Raw genomic sequence first — 25,193 nt, forward strand, 5'->3', positions numbered from 1 at the left:
TGGACACGACTGAGCAACTTCACTTTGACTTTTCACTTTCATGCACTGGAGAAGGAAATGGCAACCCACTCCAGTATTCTTGCCTGGAGAATCCCAGGGATGGGGGAGCCTGGTGGGCTGCCATCTATGGGGTCGCACAGAGTCAGACATGACTGAAGCAGCTTAGCAGCAGCAGCAGCAGCAGGAAGGTTCCAAAAGGGAGAGAAAAGCAAAGACAATCATGGGCCATGGATAGGAATTCCAGGGATTCCAAAGCATATGAACTATTAGAGCTCTGAATATTTATTAAAATGTCACTAGCAAGGAATAGTCAAAATATATAGAAAGAAATGGTAATTGAGGGTCTTTATTTTTTCATGTTCTTTTTCTTCTTTAAAATTATTGATTTTAACACAAAATACTTATTACCCTCCTAAAACACCAAGGACCACGAAAGAGATATTTTTCCTTACTCATTTTTTTTTCTTTTTTTAAAGAATAAGTACATTTACAGAATTTTCCACAGTTTATTGTGATCCACACAGTCAAGGGCTTTGGCATAGTCAATAAAGCAGAAATAGATATTTTTCTGGAACTCTCTTGCTTTTTCCATGATCCAGTGGATGCTGGCAATTTGATCTCTGGTTCCTCTTCCTTTTCTAAAACCAGCTTGAACATCTGAAAGTTCACGGTTCATGTATTGCTGAAGCCTGGCTTGGAGACTTTTGAGCATTACTTTACTAGCGTGTGAGATGAGTGCAATTGTGTGGTAGTTTGAGCATTCTTTGGCATTGCCTTTCTTTGGGATTTGAATGAAAACTGACCTTTTCCAGTCCTGTGGCCACTGCTGAGTTTTCCACATTTGCTGGCATATTGAGTGCAGCACTTTCACAGCATCATCTTTCAGGATTTGAAAGAGCTCCACTGGAATTCCATCACCTCCACTAGCTTTGTTCATAGTGATGCTTCCTAAGGCCCACTTGACTTCACATTCCAGGATGTCTGGCTCTAGGTGAGTGATCACACCATCCTGGTTATCTTGGTTGTGAAGATCTTTTTTTGTATAGTTCTTCTGTGTATTCCTGCCACCTCTTCTTAATATCTTCTGCTTAGGCCGGAAGCAACAGTTAGAACTGGACATGGAACAACAGACTGGTTCCAAAGGAAAAGGAGTATGTCAAGGCTGTATATTGTCACCCTGCTTATTTAACTTATATGTAGAGTACATCATGAGAAACGCTGGGCTAGAAAAAGCACAGGCTGGAATCAAGATTGCCAGGAGAAATATCAGTAACCTCAGATATGCAGATGACACCACCCTTATGGCAGAAAGTGAAGAGGAACTAAAAAGCCTCTTGATGAAAGTGAAAGTGGAGAGTGAAAAAGTTGGCTTAAAGCTCAACATTCAGAAAACGAAGATCATGGCATCTGGTCCCATCACTTCATGGGAAATAGATGGGGAAACAGTGGAAACAGTGTCAGACTTTATTATTTGGGGCTCCAAAATCACTGCAGATGGTGACTGCAGCCATGAAATTAAAAGACGCTTACTCCTTGGAAGGAAAGTTATTACCAACCTAGATAGCATATTCAAAAGCAGAGACATTATTTTTCCAACAAAGGTCCATCTAGTCAAGGCTATGGTTTTTCCAGTGGTCATGTATGGATGTGAGAGTTGGACTGTAAAGAAAGCTGAGCGCCCAAGAACTGATGCTTTTGAACTGTGGTGTTGGAGAAGACTCTTGAGAGTCCCTTGGACTGCAAGGAGATCCAACCAGTCCATTCTAGAGATCAGCCTTGGGATTTCTTTGGAATGAATGATGCTAAAGCTGAAACTCCAGTAGTTTGGCCACCTCATGCGAAGAGTTGACTCATTGGAAAAGACTCTGATTGGGGAGGGATTGGGGGCAGGAGGAGAAGGGGACGACAGAGGATGAGATGGCTGGATGGCATCACTGACTCGATGGATGTGAGTCTGAGCGAACTCCATGAGTTGGTTTTGGACAGGGAGGTCTGGTGTGCTGCAATTCATGAGGTCGCAAAGAGTCGGACACGACTGAGCGACTGAACTGAACTGAACTGAACTGAACATTTACAGAATGCTTTGACTTCTCTGCCATTCAGTCACTAAAGGAGTGGATAGTGTTTTTGATTAATTTGGAAGGAAATATTGGACACATGTAGCCTAGCTGCTTCTCTTTCTCTTGGCAGTGATTTATATGTTGATAAAGATACTCTGCATTTTTCTTCTGGAGAAGCTCTGCCTGTCCAAGGGAAGCCCTGCTCCAGTTCAGGCTGTTGAGTATAAATGTCTATCTAATTCTTTGGTTCACTATTAAGACTACCAATTGCCCTCTCATAAAAACTATCTGAGGTCCAGGGAACTCTTCAGGCAGGAATACTAGAGTGGGTATAGCCACCATTTCCTTCTCCACCGTATCTTCCCGACCCCAGTATCAAACCCCAGTCTCACACATTGCAGGTAGATTCTTTATTGCCTAGTCATCAGGGAAGCCCTCTCTTACATTACAGCTTTTAAATAAAATAATATTTTGATTTCTATCTTCCTTACACTTCTGTTTGCTTTTTCAGTAAATTTCACCCTAGGACCTGAGAAAATGTACTATTTATTGGACACCTTTAAGCCTGCACACTAAAAACATTCCCATATAGTAACTCTAAAGTTAAACCTCTATAAAATAAAGTTATATTTTACAGAAAATAGTCTCTATATCAGAAAAAAATCTAGTTAAATATTAGTCCTTTTTATTTTTCTTCTACTTTTTGGCTGTTTTTTTGACCAAAAAAAAAAAAAAAATAGATACAAATTTTTTCATTGATTTGGTAATTTTAGAATAAAAGGCAGAAAATACTTTATACCAAATAAGGCTCTTCCTCCTCAAATGAAAAAATTTAAAGTTTATTCTCACTGAAGCAGAATTTTGCTGGATGTAAGTCTTTAGTTTAATTTTTTTAATGTGTTCATGCTCATTATGATACAGGAAAACATTTTATAGCTGAAGTTTCTTCTACAAAGCCAGTAATATTATTATAACCATTAACTTCTGGGAGATTGAGGGTTAGGGTTAGGGTTTAAAGTGTTTAAAAATTTATAGTATGGTTGAGGTGTTATTGGAATGACAGTTATCAAGGGATAGTTCTATTATTTCCATCCCCACTGATATAAAAATAGTAAGCAGAATGTTGGCTGTCATTTAAAATCAGTTATTTCAGCACATGACAATATAAGCCTGGAATGAGGACTGATAAATATATGTTTATGCAAACTGAAATGATTCACAGATTTGTAGACTTATGTGCTAGTGAACTACAGTAGAATTCAGTTTATTTAAACTACACAGATGGGGTCAGGTAGGAGGAGAGAAGTAAACCATAAATGCAAACTAAAACTAAATGAATGAATTCTGTATTACTAGCAGTATAAGAAATGATAGTTTCTAGAATTTCCCTCATGGTAACATATGATTATTTTTCATAGTGATAGACTATATAGTTAGAAATGCCATTGCTGGTATCAATATATCAAATCTAATAGGGAAGCTTTGACAGGAAATGTATTTGTATGTAATTAGTCTCTTTCTACTCATTCAAACTATTTCCTACTAGTATCCCATGGATCTCCCTCTTTAGCTTCACTATTTTGAAAATAAAAATTAATAGATGATGCTAAGTTTTATGTAAGGAGATAGGGCAAGTAGTTTAGAGAAAGGGGAGGAGTGGAAATCAAAGAAATACTTCAGCTTTCTAAGTGAGTGGTGAAACACAGCAGTACCAAAAGCCTTGCTGAAGACAAAAATTGAAGGTCACATTTTGGATATGTCAGGTATGAGATGTCTGTGAAATACGGAAGTAGAGATGTGAAGCATCTGTTGTAACATGAAGTTGAGTCCCAAGAAAAGATCTGGTTTGCAGATATACGCCTCCATGCTAAAGTGTGTGTTTTAAACCCAAGGATACAATTGCAGTCACTTAGGGAGAGGATACAGAAAGAAGAAAATTCAATCCAAATGAGATTTTAGGTCAAACAGAAGCCAAGTCAATAAAACAAAATCTGAAAAAGAGTAATTAGTGAGAGAAGGAAAACAAAGAATAGAATCACAGAGACCAAAGGAAGAGAGGATGTGAGACTGTCTGTCCATATTGAGTAGCGTTGTGAAATAGAAAAAGATGAGGACAGTGAACTACTTTGTATGAATAACATAAATATTTTTTATTATGTTGACGAGCAGATTAAATGAAGTGACGATGGAAACTGAAGAGTAAGGAGATGAAAAATGACTAGTGTTGAGGATGTTGAGATTGTGTGATGAAAATTCCAAAGTTCGACTAGAAAGAGAAAAATTGAGGTTATGAATTTTTTTTAGTTGAAAGATTCTAATATGATATACGTAATCTGAGGGGACTATTATGTCAATAAAAGAAAGACTGTTAAATCAGAAGAGAAAGATAATCTAAGCAGTAAAGTCCTCAAAAAGGTAAAAATGGAGGGAGCGGACTTTGGTAAAAAGCACTTTGTTCATTATGACAGGAGGAAAGAAGAGAAAGATAGGGCCAAGTATAGGTAGATTTGTGAGTAAAAAGAGGAGAGAATTTCCAAGTTATGGCTTCTATTTTCTTATTCAACTATGAAAATAAAACACCTGAGAGTTATAAGATGACCTAGCCAAGAGCCTTAATAAATCCCACATTGAGAGTCAAGTGAAGAAGAATAAACAGCTAAAGGATCAGGGGAAAAAAAAAAATAAAACTGAGTATAGGGAGTCAAGAGAGCCCTATGAAAACATCCATCCATATTAGGGATTAAGAGATGGAACAAAAGTCATACAACATCATCATGCTAAAGCTATTGGAAAGAGAAAGAAAGAAATGAATACAGAGAAAGTAGAAGATTCCTGTGAGCTCAAGATAATTAAGAATTATATACTACATAATTTAATTTTCTTTTATTTTTGAATTTATTAACTATGAAAGGGCCTTTTATATTGTAAAAAATATGCAAATATTATGACTTTGTATGCAAACTATCATTAAATTAGCTACCCTTAACTAATTGTTAGAAATACCCTATGTAAGAAATATAAACCTGGATTAAAGATATGTAGCTGGGCAAGTGGTATTAACTGTAACAAACAAATTTTTCATCATGCTTTTCTGAGTTCTTAAAAATTCCTTTGACAAATAGCTTAAAGAGAATCTTCTAAAATGTAACAAAATGTTGATTGTAATTACAATTATTAAGTATATGTGTTTTTATGCTTTTTTGAGTTTTACAGTTTGAATACTTTTTATAGCTTTTACCAAAAATTAATGAATTATGAGAAGTTATATATTACATACATAGAAGAAACAAAACACATTTTATTTCTCTGGGTGTATGTATTTAATTCAGTTCAAATTTTATAATTTAGAATCAGCATGAATTGCAATAAATGGATCTTCAGCAGAGTTACTAATAGAAAAATGAGCTTTGCCATCACTGGAAACACTGATTTGAATCCCTGTACAACTGTTACCACTTTTATCTCCAGAAATAACATCACAATATGTACCAGCAGGAAGACCAGTCTGCAAAGTTGCAGATAGTGTACTGTAAAAATAAAAGTTAAGATTTAATATGAATTTAACACAATTAAAAGCAAGAATACAGACTCTCTAAAATAGTGTAACTGTGTGCTATAGAACTTTAAGCAGTCAAGGTCTCAATGAAAATAAAATTCAAACATAAAGATTTCTGCAGTGGTTGGTTTTCTCAGGGTCAACAAAATTCTTATAGAAGATATAGAAATTTCCTAGTCAATAGTAAATATTATACAAAAAAATAAAGTTGAAGAGTATCAGTGAAGATTTGAATGACCTGCTTCACTTAGAGAAAATAATTTTAAATTACTTTAAATGTATCCTCATCTGAACTTAAGAAAATACTGATTATTTTCAAAAACTTAAATTTGGTTATTTCCTCAAAAATCTCCTTTTTTCAAGAGGTTAAAATAAATTTGGGCTGGAGATAAAAATAATCTTGCATTTCTATAAAGAAGTATATAATTTTAAAATATAATGCTGTCTCATAAATATGTTTCTTCCCTCTCCCTGATAGCTCAATTGATAAAGAATCTGCCCACAGTGCAGAAGATGTGGGAGACACAGGTTTGAGGCCTGGGTCAGGAAGATCGCCTGGACAAGAAAATGGCAATCCACTCTGGTATTCTTGCCTGTAAAATCTCATGGACAGAGAAGGTTGGCATGCTACCATCCATAGGGTTGCAGAGTCAGACAGGACCTAGCACGCATACACATATGACAAAAGACAGGGAAAAAAAGGACTAGTAATGGATTCTTGGGGAAGACAAGTATATACTTTTTTATTTGTTATTATTATTTTTTGCCAGTAAAATATCATTTGGGCAAAGAGTGAGCTAAACATGGGTGGAATCTAGTTTGGACTAACATTACAAGTGCTTGCAAAGATGCCTTCTGAGCTATAATTCCGTATGTGAGGGAAACAGTATAATGGAGGCAAAGAATATAAGTCTCACAAATGAAAAGCCAGTAATGAGATGTCTCAGAACTAAAAGTAATAAGTCCCCTGAGGTGAATCAATGACCATAATATACATATTCACTATAAATATATATATGCTTTAAAAAGTATTATTTGTCACAGAGAGATGGGAATGTGCAAAACAAGACTAAAGAACTACATACTAAAGTAGGTGAAAAAAAGAGAGGAAAAAAGACATTTCAGATCTGAGGCAGTATTTTTCCATTATTGATTTAAAAAGTTTTATAAGACATTTTTCTATGGATTTCGTGACCTTTAGACTTTGTATATTTTGGGGGCTTCTCTGGTGGCTCAGAAAGTAAAGAATCTGCCTGCAGTGCAGGAAACCTGGGTCCAACCCCTGGGTCAGGAAGATCTCCTAGAGGAGGAAATGGCTACCCACTCCAGTATTCTTGCCTGGAGAATTAAATGGACAGAGGAGCCTGGTGGGCTACAGTCCATGGGGTCACAAAGTGTTAGACATGACTGAGTGACTAACGTGTATATTTTATGTGAGGTGTATATGTAAGCAGTACACATGCATCACATCTGTCCATGATGTGAAGAGTGCACAAAAAATGACTCCACTTAGAAAAGAAAACCATTATAAACAGAGGAGATAAAAGAAAATCAGTCATCATCATTTTTCTTCTGACCCTTTTCTAATCGTTATGTTTTCTTAATCTGCCATCTAAAGAATTTTTCAGATGTGAAAAAAGTAAATGAGCAGGAAAAGAATAAACCAAGAACATATTAGCATAAAATATTATTTCTAATTGATCTACTTACCTGTCATCATTGTTAAAGACAATGAATCCTTTGTTTCCTCTTCCAAAAGCTACTTGGTTGCTGCCATTGTCCCACCAGTTTGTAAAAGGTTGACCATCAACTACATTACGGAACATAACCATGTTCCTAAAAACAAAAGAGAATGTGAAATGCTGTTGATACTTCAACAATTTAAAACGAAACAATGGACTTCCCTGGTGGCTCAGTAGTGGAGTATCTGCCTACCAAAGCAGGAGAAATGGGTCTGATCCCTGATCCAGGAAGATCCCACATGCCACGGAGCAACTAAGCCCATGTGCCACAAATGTTGGACCTGTGCTCTAGACCTTGGGAACTGCAACCACTGAGCCTGCAAATCCCCTAAAGCCCATGCTCCACAACAAGAGAAACCACCTCAGTGAGAAACTCCCACACCACCACAAAGAGGAGCCCGGCCCACTACAAGGAGAGAAAAGCCTGCACAGTAACAAAGACCCAGCTCAGTCAAAAACCAGTAAATAAATAAAGGCATTTTAAAAATGCTAAGAAAGTTTATTATCAGAGAATGTGTCCAAATAAGGTTTCCTACCTTATTTGACGCCATCGATGTTCACAGACCCAGTCATTGCCACAAGTAGTATCTGGATTAATAGTAACTTCTTTAATTACTCCATTTTTATTTGGTGGCCCCATCCAATCATTAACATCCTCAATTAGTAAAAAAAAAATAATAATAATCAATTTTAAAAGCTCACATTTTTAACATTACATGTGTCCTTATTTAGGACATCAAACCCAATCTGTCCTATTTGTGTTTTTGTAGTGGCTTCACTTAGAATTCAACTTGTTCAGGATTTTTACTAAGTATATCTTCTCCCTAACTTCTCATTCCCTAGTGCCATATTTCAAACAAGAGTATGATTTTTTTAGTCTCTCATTGTTTTCCAAGGAATTGTAATCACTTCTTAATATCACTATAGGCAGTGTGATGTTATTGAAATGGCAAGGACTTTAGTGTTATAAAATGCAGGACTAAAAGATAGTTTCCATTACTACTAGCTCAAAGACTTAGTTAATATACATAACTTCTATGCCTCATTTTCCTCTTCTGTAAAATGATGATATTATAAGTTACTATAAAAATTAAATAAGGTATGTAAAAATCTTTATACATGATAATTGCTAATAAATAACTGTTTCGTTCATCTTTTTTCAATAAAAGTTCTAATCAAAATATCAAAATACTCTTCACTAAATTGACCAAATTTTATTACTGTGCTTTTCTAATTGGTACTTTCAAGGTAATCATAGGAAAAAATAGATTATGTCTAGGAAGTTATCAATATCTGTCTTAAATCATATGGTATGATAAATGATGGACAAGCTAAGAGTTGTTAGCATGCAGAAGTCATGGAGAAGACTTTATGGGAAAGGGGGAAATGAACATATGCCATAACTCCTGCCATCAGAAATAAGACTAATTAGTGGAAATTATAAGAAATTGATTCAATATAAAGGGAAATATCCTAAATATTTAGGATATCTAAGGCTATCTAAGAACAGAATGAGTTGTTGTACAAAGTAGTAGTGGACTTCTCAATTTGTAAAGAACCTACTAGAAACTAGAGGAATATCTATCTGGTTCAGAGTGAAGAGAATTTTCTACGTCAGGTATGAAGTTGCTGTATGATGCTGCATTTGAAACTTCCCACTAACTTTCCAAATAACTTAAGTTCTTATTTCTCAGTTTCTTTTAAAAATATTTACTCAGATTAATGTCTTTACCATACTGCTCAAATTTTTCTGATTTTAGCATTTTCAGAATAGTTAGCAAATTTCTCTTTAATGTATTTTCCTTCCTGCTATACTTTCCCTACTGAACTTCGGCTCAACTAGATAATGCCTTTGCATTCCACAAAACTTTCTTTAAAAAAGTATTTAACAAATACTTATATTGCTTATACCATGAGCAGGTACTGTTTTAAATTTCCTTGAAGTGTTAATTTGTAATCCTCATATCAACTGTATGAAGCAGGTACTTACAAGTACACATTTTATTCATTGTATCCTTATTTTTAAATGGTATTTTTTAAAGTGGGTGGGCAAGAGGGTATATTTCTCATACTTTGAAATAGCTTACATACTCTTTATCAACAGAGATCATTCATTTTAATTTTTTATTTTTTTATATCTAAAGTCTGCTTTTATTTATTTATTACATTAAAATGGACTTATTGGTCCACATAACTGAAAAGTATAGGGAATAGAGTTACATTTTGGATAAATGGATGCCATTAGGTTACTTATTTTCTTCCCATTCATCATCTCTTCTTTCTTCTGGTTGGCTTTATTTATATATTTTTTGTGGTCTTTGTTTTATTTTTTTAATATAAATTTATTTATTTTAATTGGAGGTTAATTACTTTACAATATTGTACTGGATTTGCCATACATCAACCTGAATCCACCACAGGTATACACGTGTTCCCCATCCTGAACCTCCCATCCTCCTCCCTCCCTATACCATCCCTCTGGGTCATCCCAGTGCACCAGCCCCAAGTATCCTGTATCATGCATCAAACCTGGACTGGCGATTCATTTCATATATGATACTATACATGATTCAATGCCATTCTCCCAAATCATCCCACCCTCTCCCTCTCCCACAGAGTCCAAAAGACCGTTCTATACATCTCTGTCTCTTTTGCTGTCTTGCTTACAGGGTTATCATTACCATCTTTCTAAATTCCATTTTAATTTTTTTTAAATATCCACTGCATTGTTACAAGAACCCTGTGTCAGGTTTTCACTTAATAAATATTTGATAAAATAAATAGTGAATGTTATAGCAATATGTGAAATTATAACAAAATTAACTTCTTTTTCTTGAGAAGAAGATATTTTGTACAACACCAAAACTTACTTTTCCATTCACAAAATGTCTTGTCCAACGGTAGCTTGACATTACTCGTGTAAATCCATAGGGATGAGCGAGCATAAATCCGACTCCCATTTTGTACAGTCTAAAAGGCACAAAATTATCTTATTATAAAAGAAAATAATATTTTTAACATCATTAAAATGGTAGGTTTAAAAATGGGGAACTTTGTTTCTTACCTAGCATCCCAGAATGTAAGAATAGATGCTCCCCCAGCTCCATGCCCTCGCTGATTGTCATGGTTATCAACAAAGACAAGTGCCCTGTTAGAAGGCATGAAACCCCAGCCTTCTCCCCAGTTCCTATTAAAAAAAGAAAATCTTAAGAATATATATATGTATTCTTTTACAATAACTTTAGAATAATCAAAATGTGCATTTCTTTCAGTATTGCACTCTTCAATGAAATTCTCTAGTTAAATGATTATTCTGTAGGGTTTTAAAATTTTTTAATTTTTAAAATTAATTTATTTTAATTGTAGAATAAACTGAGCTTTTGAAAATTACAAACTATATATATATATATAATCTACAAATACATTCCATGCATGTATATATGTAGAAATTACTTGAATTACATTCATGTTATAAGAATTTTGCTATAAAATTTATATTAGAAGTTTTAGTGTATTATAATTTAGATAGACTTCAGAAGGGCCAACATACATACCATTTTATACAGAATTGCAAATTAGATTAAGTTTCAACAGTATATTGTTATAAACATTTTAATATTTGAAATTAACTAATATATGTAAAGTCTATAGAATGGCCACATTGTAGGAACTTCATAAATTATAGAATCACTTTAGTAAGAACCTGGCTTTCACAAATTATGTGCAAACATTAATTAAATCTAGTACAGTCATATAATGTATAAATTACAATCTCTAGATTGGTGTTGAGTCCCTAAAAAGCTTCCTTGTGATTGATATTCTAAATAATAAAGATGATCACTTGGAATGTGGGGATATACAGCACTTGTTATTAGTAAATGAATCCTTGAAATTTGTCTAAATAAGAAGGCATTATGAAGAAAACTCATGTTGAGGTATCATCACAAAAAAATCTGTGAAATAATTCAAAGGATAAAGCATATTTTATTTACTTTAAGTAAGCCATCTTCTCTCCACTCCACTTGCGAATAACTGTTCCTAGTTTTGCACCATATTTAAATTCTGTCACACGGCCATTTCCAAAGTAGTCACTGCTTGTAATTGCCTCACCACCCAGATCAATTACCTTGTAGAAATGAAGAAGAAAACAACAATTTAAATAAGAATTTAACTAAGTTAAACTTATATAAAAAATAGCTTTATACTATTTTATATTATATGAAATACCCCAAATGGTTTTCCTTATATCAAGATTCTCATTTTTCTTTGCTAGACTATATCTATCCAACAATAGTAAAAGTAACATGACAAAGTAACTTGTCCTGTGAGAATGCTGACCTAATTTAGACTTGCACATAAATGATAAGACTAGTTCATACTTGTATAGCACTTAATATCCAGCTGGTAATATTTCTTGCTACTTGATAAATATTACCTCTTCAAATCTCCAAAGAAAACAAAGATATAACCATTATCATTATTCCTTTCGATAACTTCTGAAAAAATTGTTGCACAGAGAGGTTAATGAATCAGCCTAACCAAACACACCTAATGGTGATCTAGCCAAAATTTAGAGTCAGATATCCTGTCTTAAGACAACTATATTATTATCTGTCTTCTATCACGGCCTCTGGGGAAATTATACATGACATGGAGATTTTTGCAGCCTAAATAAATTTTTGTCATTTGGATAACAAACCTCTTGATATAGAGTTAGATGTACTGTCTTCTGAATAAAAGGAGGTTAAGGAACATTCTTCTATGTAAATGATTGAGCCATTAAGCTAAAGAAACTGCATTTTAAATAAAATCTGTCACTTATTTTCTGATGAATTATTGATGAGGAATTATTTTCTAAGAATAATAAATGGTCATATTTTATATGGATACACGTGTATATTGACATACCTCCTGGTAAATGAAAGGTTTACTTCCTGAAGGAAACCACTTTGTGTTTAGATTATGCAGTTTATCCAAAACTGCCTTTATGTCTCCAGGCCACATGTGCTTAGAAGCATCAATTCGGAACCCTGCTACACCAATGTCAATGAGATGGTTTAGATAGTTAGCAATCGTGGAGCGCACATAATCTTTCTCCAGTGCAAGATCAAGAAGACTAACGAGACGACAATCCCGGACCTATGGAGAAAAAAATTTTGTGATTGATACATAAAACATCACCTTCACTTGAGAATCCATTCAATTATTCATTCATTTATTCACTAACAGATATTTCAATAGTGATTTCTTTGCACCAGTCTCTGGAGATATTGACATTCTAGTACTGACATACCTTTGAAATATTTTTCATTGTAAAAATGAAAAAAATGGAGAAAAAGTAGAGGAATTTTTTCATTTTGAAAAATTAAATTGGGGAAAATTATTTGAATGTTGATATGAGATTCTGAAGTCAGACTTGGAATGCTGTTTTCCTAAACACTCTAAACTAACATTTAAAATGGAGATCAGTGAGCTACATATGGATAATAAAAGGTGTAGATAGATATTTTGCTAATTACCTGATAAGCATCATTATAGCTCTCAATATCTCCACTTCCAGTTTTACATTTTCCATCATTAAAATCCCAACCAGAGTATGGGACTGCTGGAAAATCCTCACTTCCAGGGTTGAAATAACTTCCACAAGTACTGCCTGTTCCCGCACTCACACCACTTCCAGTCATATGATTAATTACAGCATCCACATAAATACGGACCTGAAAGGCAAAATTTCCATTTCAGTTTGACTTACAGAGAGATAGAAATTTATAGTATTATTAATTAGATTGTACAGCACATTGATAACATTCCAAAATACTTCTTTGTTATTTTATAACTTATCTTACAAGAAAACAGTCAAGTGTGAAAAGAAATCATTGTGAATTGAAGCCCTATAAGCATTCTAGGCACTTGGAAGATGCTTATACATATAATAAATTAAGAGAACCCCAAACTAATAGAACTGTGAAAAAATACAAAGAGACTTTTTTTTTGGAGTATCTGGAATCAGTTGAGGCAAGAGAGATTATTAGTTTTTGAAGTTTCCATAGGTCATCCTAAGAAACAAGAAGCCAGACTCTACTATCTATTTAGGATCAGAAGAATAAAGGTAGGTATTGTCTCTCATCCCCTTCATGGATCACAGCCATGTTGTGGCAAAAAGGGTCTTGTGTAACTCAGTGAAGCTATGAGTGATGTCATGAAGGGCCACCCAAGATGGATGGGTCATAGTGAGAAGTTCCAACAAAATGTGGCCCACTGGAGGAGGGAACGGAAAACCACTCCAGTGTTCTTGCTGCAAGAACTCCATGAACAACACAAAGAGGCAAAAAGATGTAGCACCGGAATATGAGGACCCCAGGTCAGAAGTGTCCAATATGCCACTGGGAAGAGTGGAGGGCAATTACTAATTGCTCCAAAAGAATGCAGCAGCTGTGCCAAAGTGGAATGATGCTCAGTTGTGGATGTGTCTGGTGGTGAAAGTAAGGTCCGATGCTGTAAAGCACAATATTGCATAGGAACCTGGAAAGTTAGATCAATGAATCAAGGTAAATTGGACGTGGTCAAGCAGGAGATAGCAAGAGTAAACATCAACATCTAAGGCATCAGTGAATTAAAATGGACGGGAATGTGCAAATTTAATTCAGATGACCATTACATCTACTACTGTGGGCAGGAATCCCTAGCGCTCATAGTCAAGAAAAGAGTCTGAAATGCATGACTTGGATCAATCTGAAAAACAACAGAATAATTTCAGTTTGTTTCCAAGGCAAAAAATTCAACATCACAGTAATCTAGTCTATGGCTCAGCCACTGAAGCCGAAGGACCTAAACTTGACAGGTTCTACAAAGACCTACAAGACCTTCTAGAACTAACACCAAAAAATGATATCATTTTCATATGGGATTAAAATGCAAAGGTAGGAAGTCAAGAGATATCCTGAGTACCAGGCAAGATGGCTATAGATTCTTTGTAGCTGAAGATGGAAAAGCTCCATATAGCCAGCAAAAACAAGACCTGGAGCTGACTGTGGCTGACATGAGGTCCTTATTGCAAAATTCATGCTTAAATTAACAAAAGTAGGAAAAACTACTTGGCCATTCAGGTATGACCTAAATCAAATTCCTTATGATTATACAGTAGAGGTAATGAATAGATTCAAGGAATTAGATCTGATAGACAGAATGCCTGAAGAACTATGGACAGAGGTTTGTATCATTGTTTAGGAGGCAGTGACCAAAACCATCCCAAAGGGGAAAAACAAAAAAAACCAAAAAGATGCAAGAAGGCAGCATAGCTGTCTGAGCAGACTTTAGAAATAGTTGAGGAAAGAAAAGAAGCAAAAAGCAAGGGAGAAAGGGAAAGATATATCCAACTGAATGCTGAGTTCCAGAGAACAGCAAGGAGATTAGAAGGCCTTCTAAAATGGACAATGCAAAAAAGGAGAGGAAAACAGTACTCTTCAAGAAAACTGGAGATACCAAGCAAACAGTTCATGCACAGATGGGCTTGACAAAGGACAGAAATGGTAAGGATTTAACAGAGGCAGAAGAGATTAAGAAGAGGAGGCAAGAATACACAGAAAAACTATATATATATATATATATATATATAAAAAGGTCTTAATGACCCAGATAACCAGGATGGTGTGGTCACTCACCTAGAGCCAGACATCCCTGAGTGTGAAATCAAGTGGGCTTTCAGAAGTATTACTACAAAGAAAGCTAGCGGAGGTGTTGGAATTGCAGTTGATTTATTTAAAATCCTAAAAGATGATGCTATTAAAGTGCTGCACTCAATGTGTCAGCAAATTTTGAAAACTCAGCAGTGGACACAAGACTGGAAAAGGTCAAGTTTCATCCCAACCCTAAAGAAGAGCAGTGCCAAAGAATGTTAAGACTACAGTACAATTGCTCTCATTTTACATGCTAACAAGGTTATGTTCAAATCCTTCAAGCTAGGCTTCAGCAGTATGTGAACCAAGAACTTCCAGATGTAAAACCTGGATTTTAGAAAAGGCAGAGAAACCAGAGATAAAATTGCCAACTCTCATTAGATCACAGAGAAAGCAAGGAAATTTCAGAAAAACATCTGCTTCATTGACTATGCCAAAGCCTTTGACTGTGTGGATCATAACAAACTATGGAAAATGCTTAGAGAGATGGGACTAACAGACCACCTAACCTGTCTTCTGAGAAAACTAAGTGCGGGTCAAGAAGCAACAGTTAGAATCTTACATGGAACCAATGAATGGTTCAAAATGGGGAAAGGAGTAAGACAAGGCTGTATATGGTCACTCTGTTTATTCAACGTCTATGCAGATTATATCATGCGAAATACTGGGCTGGATGAGTCAAAAGCTGTATTCAAGGATCCCTAGAGAAATATCAATAACCTCAGATATGCAGATGATACCACTCTAATGGCAGAAAGTGAAAAGGAACTAAAGAACCTGTTGATGAAAGTGAAAGAGGAGCGTGAAAAAGCTGGCTTAAATCTCAACATTCAAAAAACTAAGATCATGGTATCTGGTCTCATCACTTCATTTCAAATAGTAGGGAAAAAGTAGAAGCAGTGACAGATTTTATTTTCTTGGGCTCCAAAATCACTGTGGATGGTGACTACAACAATGAAATTAAAAGATGCTTCTTTGATGAATGATTGGTTCTGAGGTCACTGCAACACTCCAGAAATATTAGTGTGGCTGCTTTAAAAAAAAGAAAGAAAGAAACTGTGTATCTGGTCACTTATTCCTCTAAAATTATCTCATTGCCTGGGATTCAATCTTCTCTCAATATACTTGTTCTAGAACATTACATACACAGCAAATGTAAACAGATTTGAAGGAGGACCAGGAAAGACAGTTAATATTAAAGAAAAATGTATGTTTTGGCTTCACATTTAACTTTTTTTAAGTTTCATGAATGGATAAAACAAACAAATAAATTTTGTATACAGGATCTGTAAAACTATCTTGTCTATTTAAGTTTCTTGCTCATACCCCATGCAAATTAGAACTCAGTGTGGTACATGGCCATATTCAAACACCTAAGAGTCATGCAACTGACGCTTTAGTTTGAAGCATCTAATCCTTTCTTTCAAAGTAGACACAACCATACTGCATTCTTACTGAGGATTTTGTCCATCAATATGTTGCCATGAATTATCTCTACCACCTTTCCTCTCAAGAATCAAAACCAGCTTGATTTGGGAATCTTCTCTTTTCCAAATGAAATAGAGATGCAATACTTAACTTTCCTTGGTGTTTGTAGATATTGCCTTGTGCATTCCATTGTAAAAGAGATGGTGACACCTGTCAGTAAGGCATCAATGACCAAAAAAAATGCTTGGAAGGAAAGCTGTGACAAATCTAGACAGTGTATTAAAAAGCAAAGACATCACTTTGCTGACAAAAGTCAGTATAGTCAAAGTTATGTTTTTTTTTCAGTAGTCATGTATGGATGTGAGAGTTGGACCATAAAGAAGGCTGAGTGCCAAAGCACTGATGCTTTCAATCTGTGGTGCTGGAAAAGATTCTTGACGGTCCCTCGGACTGCACGGAGATCAAAGCAGTCAATCCTAAAGGAAATCAACCCTGAATATTCACTGGAAGGACTGATGCTGAAGCTGAAGCTCCAATACTTTGGTCATGTGATACGAAGAGCCGACTCACTGGAAAAGACCATGATGTGGGGAAGATTGAAGGCAAAAGAAGAGGACAGAAGAGGATGAGATGGTTGGATAGCACCACTGACTCAGTGGACATGAACTTGAGCAAATTACAGGAGATAGTGAAGGACAAAGAAGCATGGTGTGCTGCAGTTCTTGGGGTCACAAACAATCAGACAAAACTTAGTGACTGAACAACAACAATTGCCTCTCATTATGCTCTTCATCAAAGAGAAAATAATTACAGACGATCATAGTACTTGCGGGAAGGAATATCCAAGAATTATGGGTGGCCATACAATTCACATAGAAGAAACAGCAAATGTTGTAAGTGGAACTTCTAATTGCTAACTGGAAAAGTGTTCCCCCAAAATGTGTACAACCATAAAGGTTGAAAGTTGATGTTCTGCTTTATAAAATAAAACTTAAACTTACATTAGTTGAAGTCTGTGGCCTTAAACTTTTAATTACATCTTCTTTAGTGGATAAATGGTACATATAAAAATAGTTATAATTAAACATAAGGTAACAATTACATTTTAATTTATAGCTAAAGCATGAGGTAACTTTTATATGCATGAAAATTGTTCTTCTTAAAAGGAACAAGAGACAAGAGAGATAAATTATTTTTCTGTATCATGTGTTTAAAGGAAACTTTAAGTCACTTACACCAACGTTGTTACATCTAGTCACCATGTCTTTGAATTCATTTTCATTTCCTGATCTTGTACATAACTTGTAACTAACTGGTTGGTATCTTTCCCACCAAGGTCGTGAAGGGTCAGTAATCACAGCATTTTCACTGGGTGGGGAGACCTACAAATAAAACAATGTTAATAAGTATCAATTTATGACTCACTTTATACCACTGAATAGTCTATAAACTAATCAATAGTCTAAAATTATTTCTGAATCTTTGGTAACTGCATTTCTTTACAATTGTTTGAAAATATTAACATTGCATTGGAAATATCCTGCTGAAAAAAATTATCTTGGAAATAAAACGTAAAGTCACTGACAATTTCAAATTTTTTTCTTCCTCAGAAAACTGTTTTACTTAGAGTACTTTAATTGTGAAGTAAAATGTTGTCCCAGCTTTCAGACACAGGGGATACTACTACTTATTCTCAGCACAGCAATTTCTGCAACTTATACAATGAACAATACTCACCTGAACCCCTCCAAATCCTTTAGGAGCTAAGTATCGCTCACATTCAAGAGCAATATCGACCCAGCGCCACTCAAACAGATGAACAATGGAGGTCCGTCCAGATTTGACGTGTGGGTCATACTGAGCCCAGCAGAACCCAATTGCTGAAAGCAACAGAAAAAACTTCATTTTGCTTTGAAGTTGTCAGTGTTCTTTCCAGCAACTATTTATATTCCTATAAGAAGTATATATTACAAAATAAATGTTAAATGAGCAAACACTTGAGCACAAACTGTTTATTCATAATCTGAAAAGAAATATTGATAATAATTTAAACAGATGAAGAACATCCATAAAATCTCCCAAGAATACCATCTAAATGAGCTTTAGTAACAATGCTTTCCTTATCGTGGGAATATTAACCTTTTAAACATCTGGTATTAAATATTTATAAAGTGTGTAATCATGTATTATTTAAGTAGGATTAGATCTTATATCTAAAGTCCTTCACTAACAGAAGGAAAATAACAATTAGAGTCACCTGAACTCACAGTCAAAATATTTCCCTAACTATCTATTGCAAACATTTGCAGGGTTTCAATTTCAAAATGAACAAAATATTCAGTTCAGTTTTGGTTTTACCCCCAACCAAAATTTTTGATTATTGAAGTTTCTGCATTAAGAAATTAAGTTTCAATATGACATTTTATTGTGAGGTTAATAATAGATATTAATTATACATACAGTCATAGAATATCAGATATATCAAGAGATTAAATAAAGAGAAGTTAATTCTATGGCTTCTTTTCCATTAGGACATCATCACAGGACTCAAGTTTGACCAAGTATAAGATCTTTAGGCTTATTCACTCCAGGAGTGCACACAGAGCATCTGAGCAAACCCCTTAGTGAAAGTATTGTATCAAAACATCTATTCTGATGTTCTGGATTTTTTTCAAAACTATAGGTTTCACCATCAAAAGCAGTGTCACTGTCAAAAACTTTGGATTCAGATAAGGTAAGTAATTAAATGCTAATGATCACAGTACTGAGGTAAAGCATATTTCACAATATAAGCATTGATGCATTTACCTTCTGTTTCTAATCTTAAAAATACATTAGGGTAACCAAGTGAGGCAACAAGTCAATTCTCAGTAGACTTATTTATATGTCGATTGAGCAGGGGGTTTTGAACAGCATTAGGGGTCAAAGTGAGCCTGGAGTGATGATTCTAGATAATCAAAAAAAAAGAAACAAAGAATAGATCTGATGATTGAAATAATTCTAATAGCTCTCTAATTTCTAACAGGAAATGATAAAAATCATTGGGAATTCTAAAGTGTTTCTGCTTGGCTACAGGGGATGTTCCATTCTATTTTAATGTTAAGATTCTATGATCTTAATCTGCAGTAATACAGTTGTTTGTTGTTCTGAGAATAAGAGGAGACAGCGGAATTTTATTTCGGAATTCAGGAAAATTTAACATCCATAAAATCCATATACCCAACATTTCCAGTCAGAAATATTTTGTGGTCAGATTAACATGATCAGAAACTGTAATAATAACATTCTACTAATTAAAAAAAAAAAAAAGAACTGAGAGCCAACACTTCTCTCTTTCCCAAGAAATTAGGAAATCCTGAAGAAAGGACTCATGAAAAAAATAAAGGCAAAACTTGATCAAATGATTAAGGGTAAGGAGTAATTCTGAATAATATAAATGCCTCTATCTCTAAGATGGATTGTAGTTAAGTTCCCATAGATTGACTGGTAAAGTCTAGAGAAAGAAACTATGCATGTAAAGTGAAATTCTTTCTAATATAAATAAATTAAAAGGTGATGATTATTGGATACTTAGGCAATAAAGTGTTGCAGGAAAGAGATTCCTAGTAGACTAAACAAGACTGGCACTAAAAAGCTCTATTTTGGCTTTGGTGTGGAAGCGTGGTTTCAACAGCATAGTCTTTTAACAAGGAAACAGCATCAGCAGGAAAGGGGCTGGTGGTCTATATTAGTTAAGAGGTAGTTCCACATGGTACCTTAACAGGCATCAAGGAAGCCACAATGCAAACAAGGAAAATGGCAGGTTGCCACATAGTTCAGAAGAAAACAATTATGCTTGAGATTGTATCATATCTTCCAGGTAGAGAATCTGGGAGGCTTTGAGGGCAAGCTGTCAGTGCCACAGTAAATAGATAGAGCTTGAGACATAGCATGAAACATGTGAATCTTTGGACACATCTTCACTGAGACCAGAGTGTTGATATGAATACCTAACTGAGCAAACAAAGATATTGGTTAAAGAATCCATTTTTATTCAGCAAATTTGCACTGTCAGGGAAAATAACAAATGAATTAATTTTGAGTCTAGGATATAGTGAAAAATTAAGATCACATGGAGTAGAACACCCTTAAAATGAGGGGTTATATGTATGCCAGCAAAGTGATATGACAAGTGAGTCCAGAAAAGAGAATTTTGGAGAGATACTGTAGAGCAAAAAGAAGCATAAGAAATAACAGGAATGCTTTGGATTTGAAGTGATTTAAAAAATCAAGTAAAATATGTTAGTTTTGTGACTAGGAAGTAAGGGATACAGATAGCTTTGGACTAGAATTAAAAACTCAAAAAACCTCAAGACATTTTTTGTCTCTATCTCTTGGCTCTGCATTTCTATGTCTTTCTTGGCTTAATTCTCAGGCAGGCTTTTGCCGCACAGTGGCAAAACTGTTCAAATGCAAAGTTTACTTCCCACCAGTCTGGCAAACTCAGGGAAAAAAATAAGCACCTCTTTCTCAACAGTTTAAGCCAAAGACTCAAGACTGATTCTTAATTGGTTTCTGACTTGGTTTATAAACCCATCCCTGAACAGAATATTGTGACAAGGAAATGGATTGTCTTGATTGTCCTATCCTAGATCATATGCCTACCACTGCAGGTGAGAAATAAGGCTAACTATGCATTAACAGACAGGGCTTCCCTGGTGGCTCAGACAATAAAGAATCTGCCTGTGATTCAGGAGACCTGGCTTTGATTCCTGGGTCGAGAAGATCCCCTGGAGAAGGGAATGGCAACCCACTCCAGGATTCTTGCCTGGAGAATTCCATGGACAGAGGAGTCTGGTGGGCTACAGTCTATGGGGTCGCAAAGAGTCAGACACGACTGAGTGACTAACACTTTCACTTTCATGCCTTAACAGAATGGGTGAAATATGGTCTCTGTGTGATTACAGGAAAGCTATGTGCTGTTACCAATAAAGGAGGAGAAGATGCTTGACAGGGATAAATACTCATCACATTTCACATGTTGAAATCTTCTGGTTCATGTGTATAGTATCCTAGAAGATATTATCACTAAAAGTCATTGCTAACTATGGAAGCTATATAATCAGAATTATGGTAATGGAAAGTATCATGCACATGTAAGTATGCTAATACATTGGTGTCTATGATAAAAGCTGAGTTTGGTTTTTGTTTGATATTTCATATATATACTTGCCTTTGTTATTTTTGTCCTATATTATTATTACAAATTCTGAAGGTATTTTCCATATGACTTTGAGATTCTTCCTATTAAAGTATATAGAGTATATTTTCTTACGCAAATGACATTATCCTCAAAGCCACTAAATATAGCTCTTAGGCTGATCCACATGTCTTCCTTTAATCAATGGAATATTTTCACACTGAAGCAAGCAAAGGCTTTATGTGTCCTTTCCTGATTAGACTTGGTCCCTGTATTTCTGCCTTGAACCATAAAAAGAATATACCTTGTGTAGCCACTGATTGAAGAAAATGGATCAGATGTGACTTTAATTGACAGCCTGAAGTCAAGTCCAGGTAAACTGCAGCATGAAGCAGAGATATCTCAACCTGCAGACCTCAGAGCAAGAAATATAAGCATTTGTTGTTTTAACTGCCTGAGATTTTGAGTTTATTGATTATGCAGCATTATTAAAACTGAAAACTATTCAACTTTTTATACTATTTGTGAGTTACATTCTACTTATTTTCAACATTATACATTGCTGTATAAAAATAGTGCTATAAAAAATAGTAAGAAGATTTTGACATATTACAGATTATTTCATAATACAGACTTCCCAGGTGGAGCTAGTGGTAAAGAATCCACATGCAAATGCTGATATGCAAGAGACAAGGGTTAGATCCCTGGGTCTGGAAGATCCCCTGGAGTAGGAAATGGCAACTGCGTCAATATTCTTGTTTGAGAAATCCCATGGACAGAGGAGCCTGGCAGACTCCATGGAGCTACAAAGACCTAGACATGACTGAGCACACATACATACATTTCATAAATGACTTTACAAAAATTTAACTGTTAAACCTCTCAAAAATGGCCTTCCCTTGTGGCTCAGTTCATAAAGAGTCTGTCTGCAATGAGGGAGACCTGCGTTCAATCCCTGGATTGGGAAGATCCCCTGGAGAAGGGAACAACTACCCACTCCAGTATTCTGGCCTGAAGAATTCCATGGACTATGCAGTCCATGGGGTCGCAAACAGTCAGACACAACTGAGTCACTTTCACTTTGGGCTTCCCTAGTAGCTCAGAAAATCCCTGGAATTTCCCACCCTGGAAAATCCCATGGGCAGAGGAGCCTGGTAGGCTGCAGTCCACGGGGTCGCTAAGAGTCGGACACGACTGAGCAACTTCACTTTCACTTTCCACTTTCATGCATTGGAGAAGGAAATGGCAACCCACTCCAGTGTTCTTGCCTGGAGAATCCCAGGGATGGGGGAGCCTGGTGGGCTACCGTCTATGGGGTCGCACATAGTCGGACATGACTGAAGTGACTTAGCAGTAGCAGTAGCTCAGAGGGTAAAGCATTTGCTTGCATGCAGGAGACCCAGGTTTGATCCCTGTGCCAGGAAGATCCCCTGTAGAGGGAAATTGCAATCCACTCCAGTATTCTTGCCTGGAGAATTTCATGGACTGAGGAGCCTGGCAGGCTACAGTCCATGGGGTTGCAGAGAGTTGGACATGACTGAGTGACTAACACACACCCTCTCCAAAAAAATTTCCCATGTAAAATATTGAAATTAAACATCAAAATATAATATTTTAAAGGGTTCTTCCTGTGCTTAAGTTTAAAAGCAACATATCATGCTCCTATAGATGTTTTCAAGCTGCCAAGGACAAGGAGGGAGAATGTGAGGACAGGCAATCCAGCCCCTAAACATCCCTTTGCAACTCCATACAGAGTAGCCTCATTACTATATTTTTCTTTTGGTATTTCACATAATGTTTTAATTTTAAAAAGGGCAGAGTGAGGAGATTCTCCTGATAAATTAAAAAACAAATTTGTAGCCTACTTGACTACAAAATCATCTTAAATAGAAAATAACAAATTTTCCCCTTACTCCTAAAGGTAATTTGTTTATATATACACTAATTAAATCCACATGTAAATAGCTAAAATAACAAAATAACTATGCTAATGATTCATCAGTTCAGTTCAGTTCAGTCGCTCAGTCGTGTCCGACTCTTTGCAACCCCATGAATCGCAGCACGCCAGGCCTCCCTGTCCATCACCATCTACTGGAGTTCACTCAAACTCACGTCCATCGAGTCATTGATGCATTCCAGCCATCTCATCCTCTGTCATTCCCTTTTCCTCCTACCCCCAATCCCTCCCAGCATGAGAGACTTTTCCAATGAGTCAACTCTTCACATGAGGTGGCCAAAGTATTAGAGTTTCAGCTGTAGCATTATTCCTTCCAAAGAACACCCAGGGCTGATCTCCTTTAGAATGAACTGGTTGGATCTCCTTGCAGTCCAAGGGACTCTTAAGAGTCTCCAACACCACAGTTCAAAGTATCAATTCTTCAGCACTCAGCCTTCTTCACAGTCCAACTCTCACATCCATACATGACCACAGGAAAAACCATAGCCTTGACTAGATGGGCCCTTTGTTGGCAAAGCAATGTCTCTGCTTTTGAATATGCTATCCAGGTTGGTCATAACTTTCCTTCCAAGGAGTAAGCGTCTTTTAATTTCATGGCTGCAGTCACCATCTGCAGTGATTTTGGAGCCCCAAAAAATAAAGTCTGACACTGTTTCCAATGTTTCCCCATCTATTTCCCATGAAGTGATGGGACCAGAAGCCATGATCTTCGTTTTTTGAAGGTTGAGCTTTAAGCCAACTTTTTCACTCTCCTCTTTCACTTTCATCAAGAGGCTTTTTAGTTCCTCTTCACTTTCTGCCATAAGGGTGGTGTCATCTGCATATCTGAGGTTATTGATATTTCTCCTGGCAATCTTGATTCCAGCTTGTGCTTCATCCAGCCCAGCGTTTCTCATGATGTATTCTGCATAGAAGTTAAATAAGCAGGGTGACAATATACAGCCTTGACGTACTCCTTTTCCTATTTGGAACCAGTCTGTTGTTCCACGTCCAGTTCTAACTGTTGCTTTCTGACCTGCATACAGGTTTCTCAAGAGGCAGGTCAGGTGGTCTGGTATTCCCATCTCTTTCAGAGTTTTCCACAGTTTATTGTGACCCACACAGTCAAAGGCTTTGGCATAGTCATTAAAGCAGAAATAGAGGTTTTTCTGGAACTCTCTTGCTTTTTCCATGATCCAGTGATTCATCACAGAGGAAATTTTCCTTTCCTGATCAGTTTAAATAACCACGTTATAAAAAGTAGGCATTTTCCCTATCACCCCTTTAACCAAGCTTTTACTAGAATATGTGCCACGTTAAACCTTGTTAATATAAAAGATTCTAGCTACGTGTGAAGGGTACTCTTGAGAGAGGAAGTGAGATATTCTATCATTTGCATTCATAAGTCTCCATCTGTGGAATATATGTGTTACTGCTACATAGAAAATAAAAATACTTCCAAGCAACTTTTCAGCTGATGTGTAAGTAGAAATGATTATTACAGGTTTTGTCAGTCAGAGCATTCTTTAGTCTTAAGTGAAAAATGGTAGAGTAGGCAGAAACTGATATTTAGTGGCTGGAAGACTGCTCAGAGTCCACTTACATATCTTCCCCAT

The 25,193-nt window shown here is 35.9% G+C and overlaps 1 protein-coding gene across 1 annotated transcript; it reads right to left on the bottom strand.

Moving 5' to 3' along the window:
- Positions 1 to 5,397: 5,397 nt before the first annotated feature.
- Positions 5,398 to 25,193, bottom strand: LOC102275141 (alpha-amylase 2B). The gene is made up of 12 exons (XM_005897948.2): positions 25,181 to 25,193; positions 21,946 to 22,056; positions 18,200 to 18,342; positions 17,698 to 17,844; positions 12,878 to 13,075; positions 12,267 to 12,497; positions 11,351 to 11,484; positions 10,423 to 10,545; positions 10,229 to 10,328; positions 7,895 to 8,013; positions 7,327 to 7,452; positions 5,398 to 5,587 (listed from the first exon to the last, which is right to left on the bottom strand). Exons 1-12 carry the CDS (start codon positions 25,191 to 25,193, stop codon positions 5,398 to 5,400), a joined length of 1,635 nt encoding a protein of 544 aa, XP_005898010.2.

The sequence above is a fragment of the Bos mutus genome, chromosome 3 (assembly GCF_027580195.1).
Source record: "Bos mutus isolate GX-2022 chromosome 3, NWIPB_WYAK_1.1, whole genome shotgun sequence".
Lineage (NCBI taxonomy): Eukaryota > Metazoa > Chordata > Mammalia > Artiodactyla > Bovidae > Bos > Bos mutus.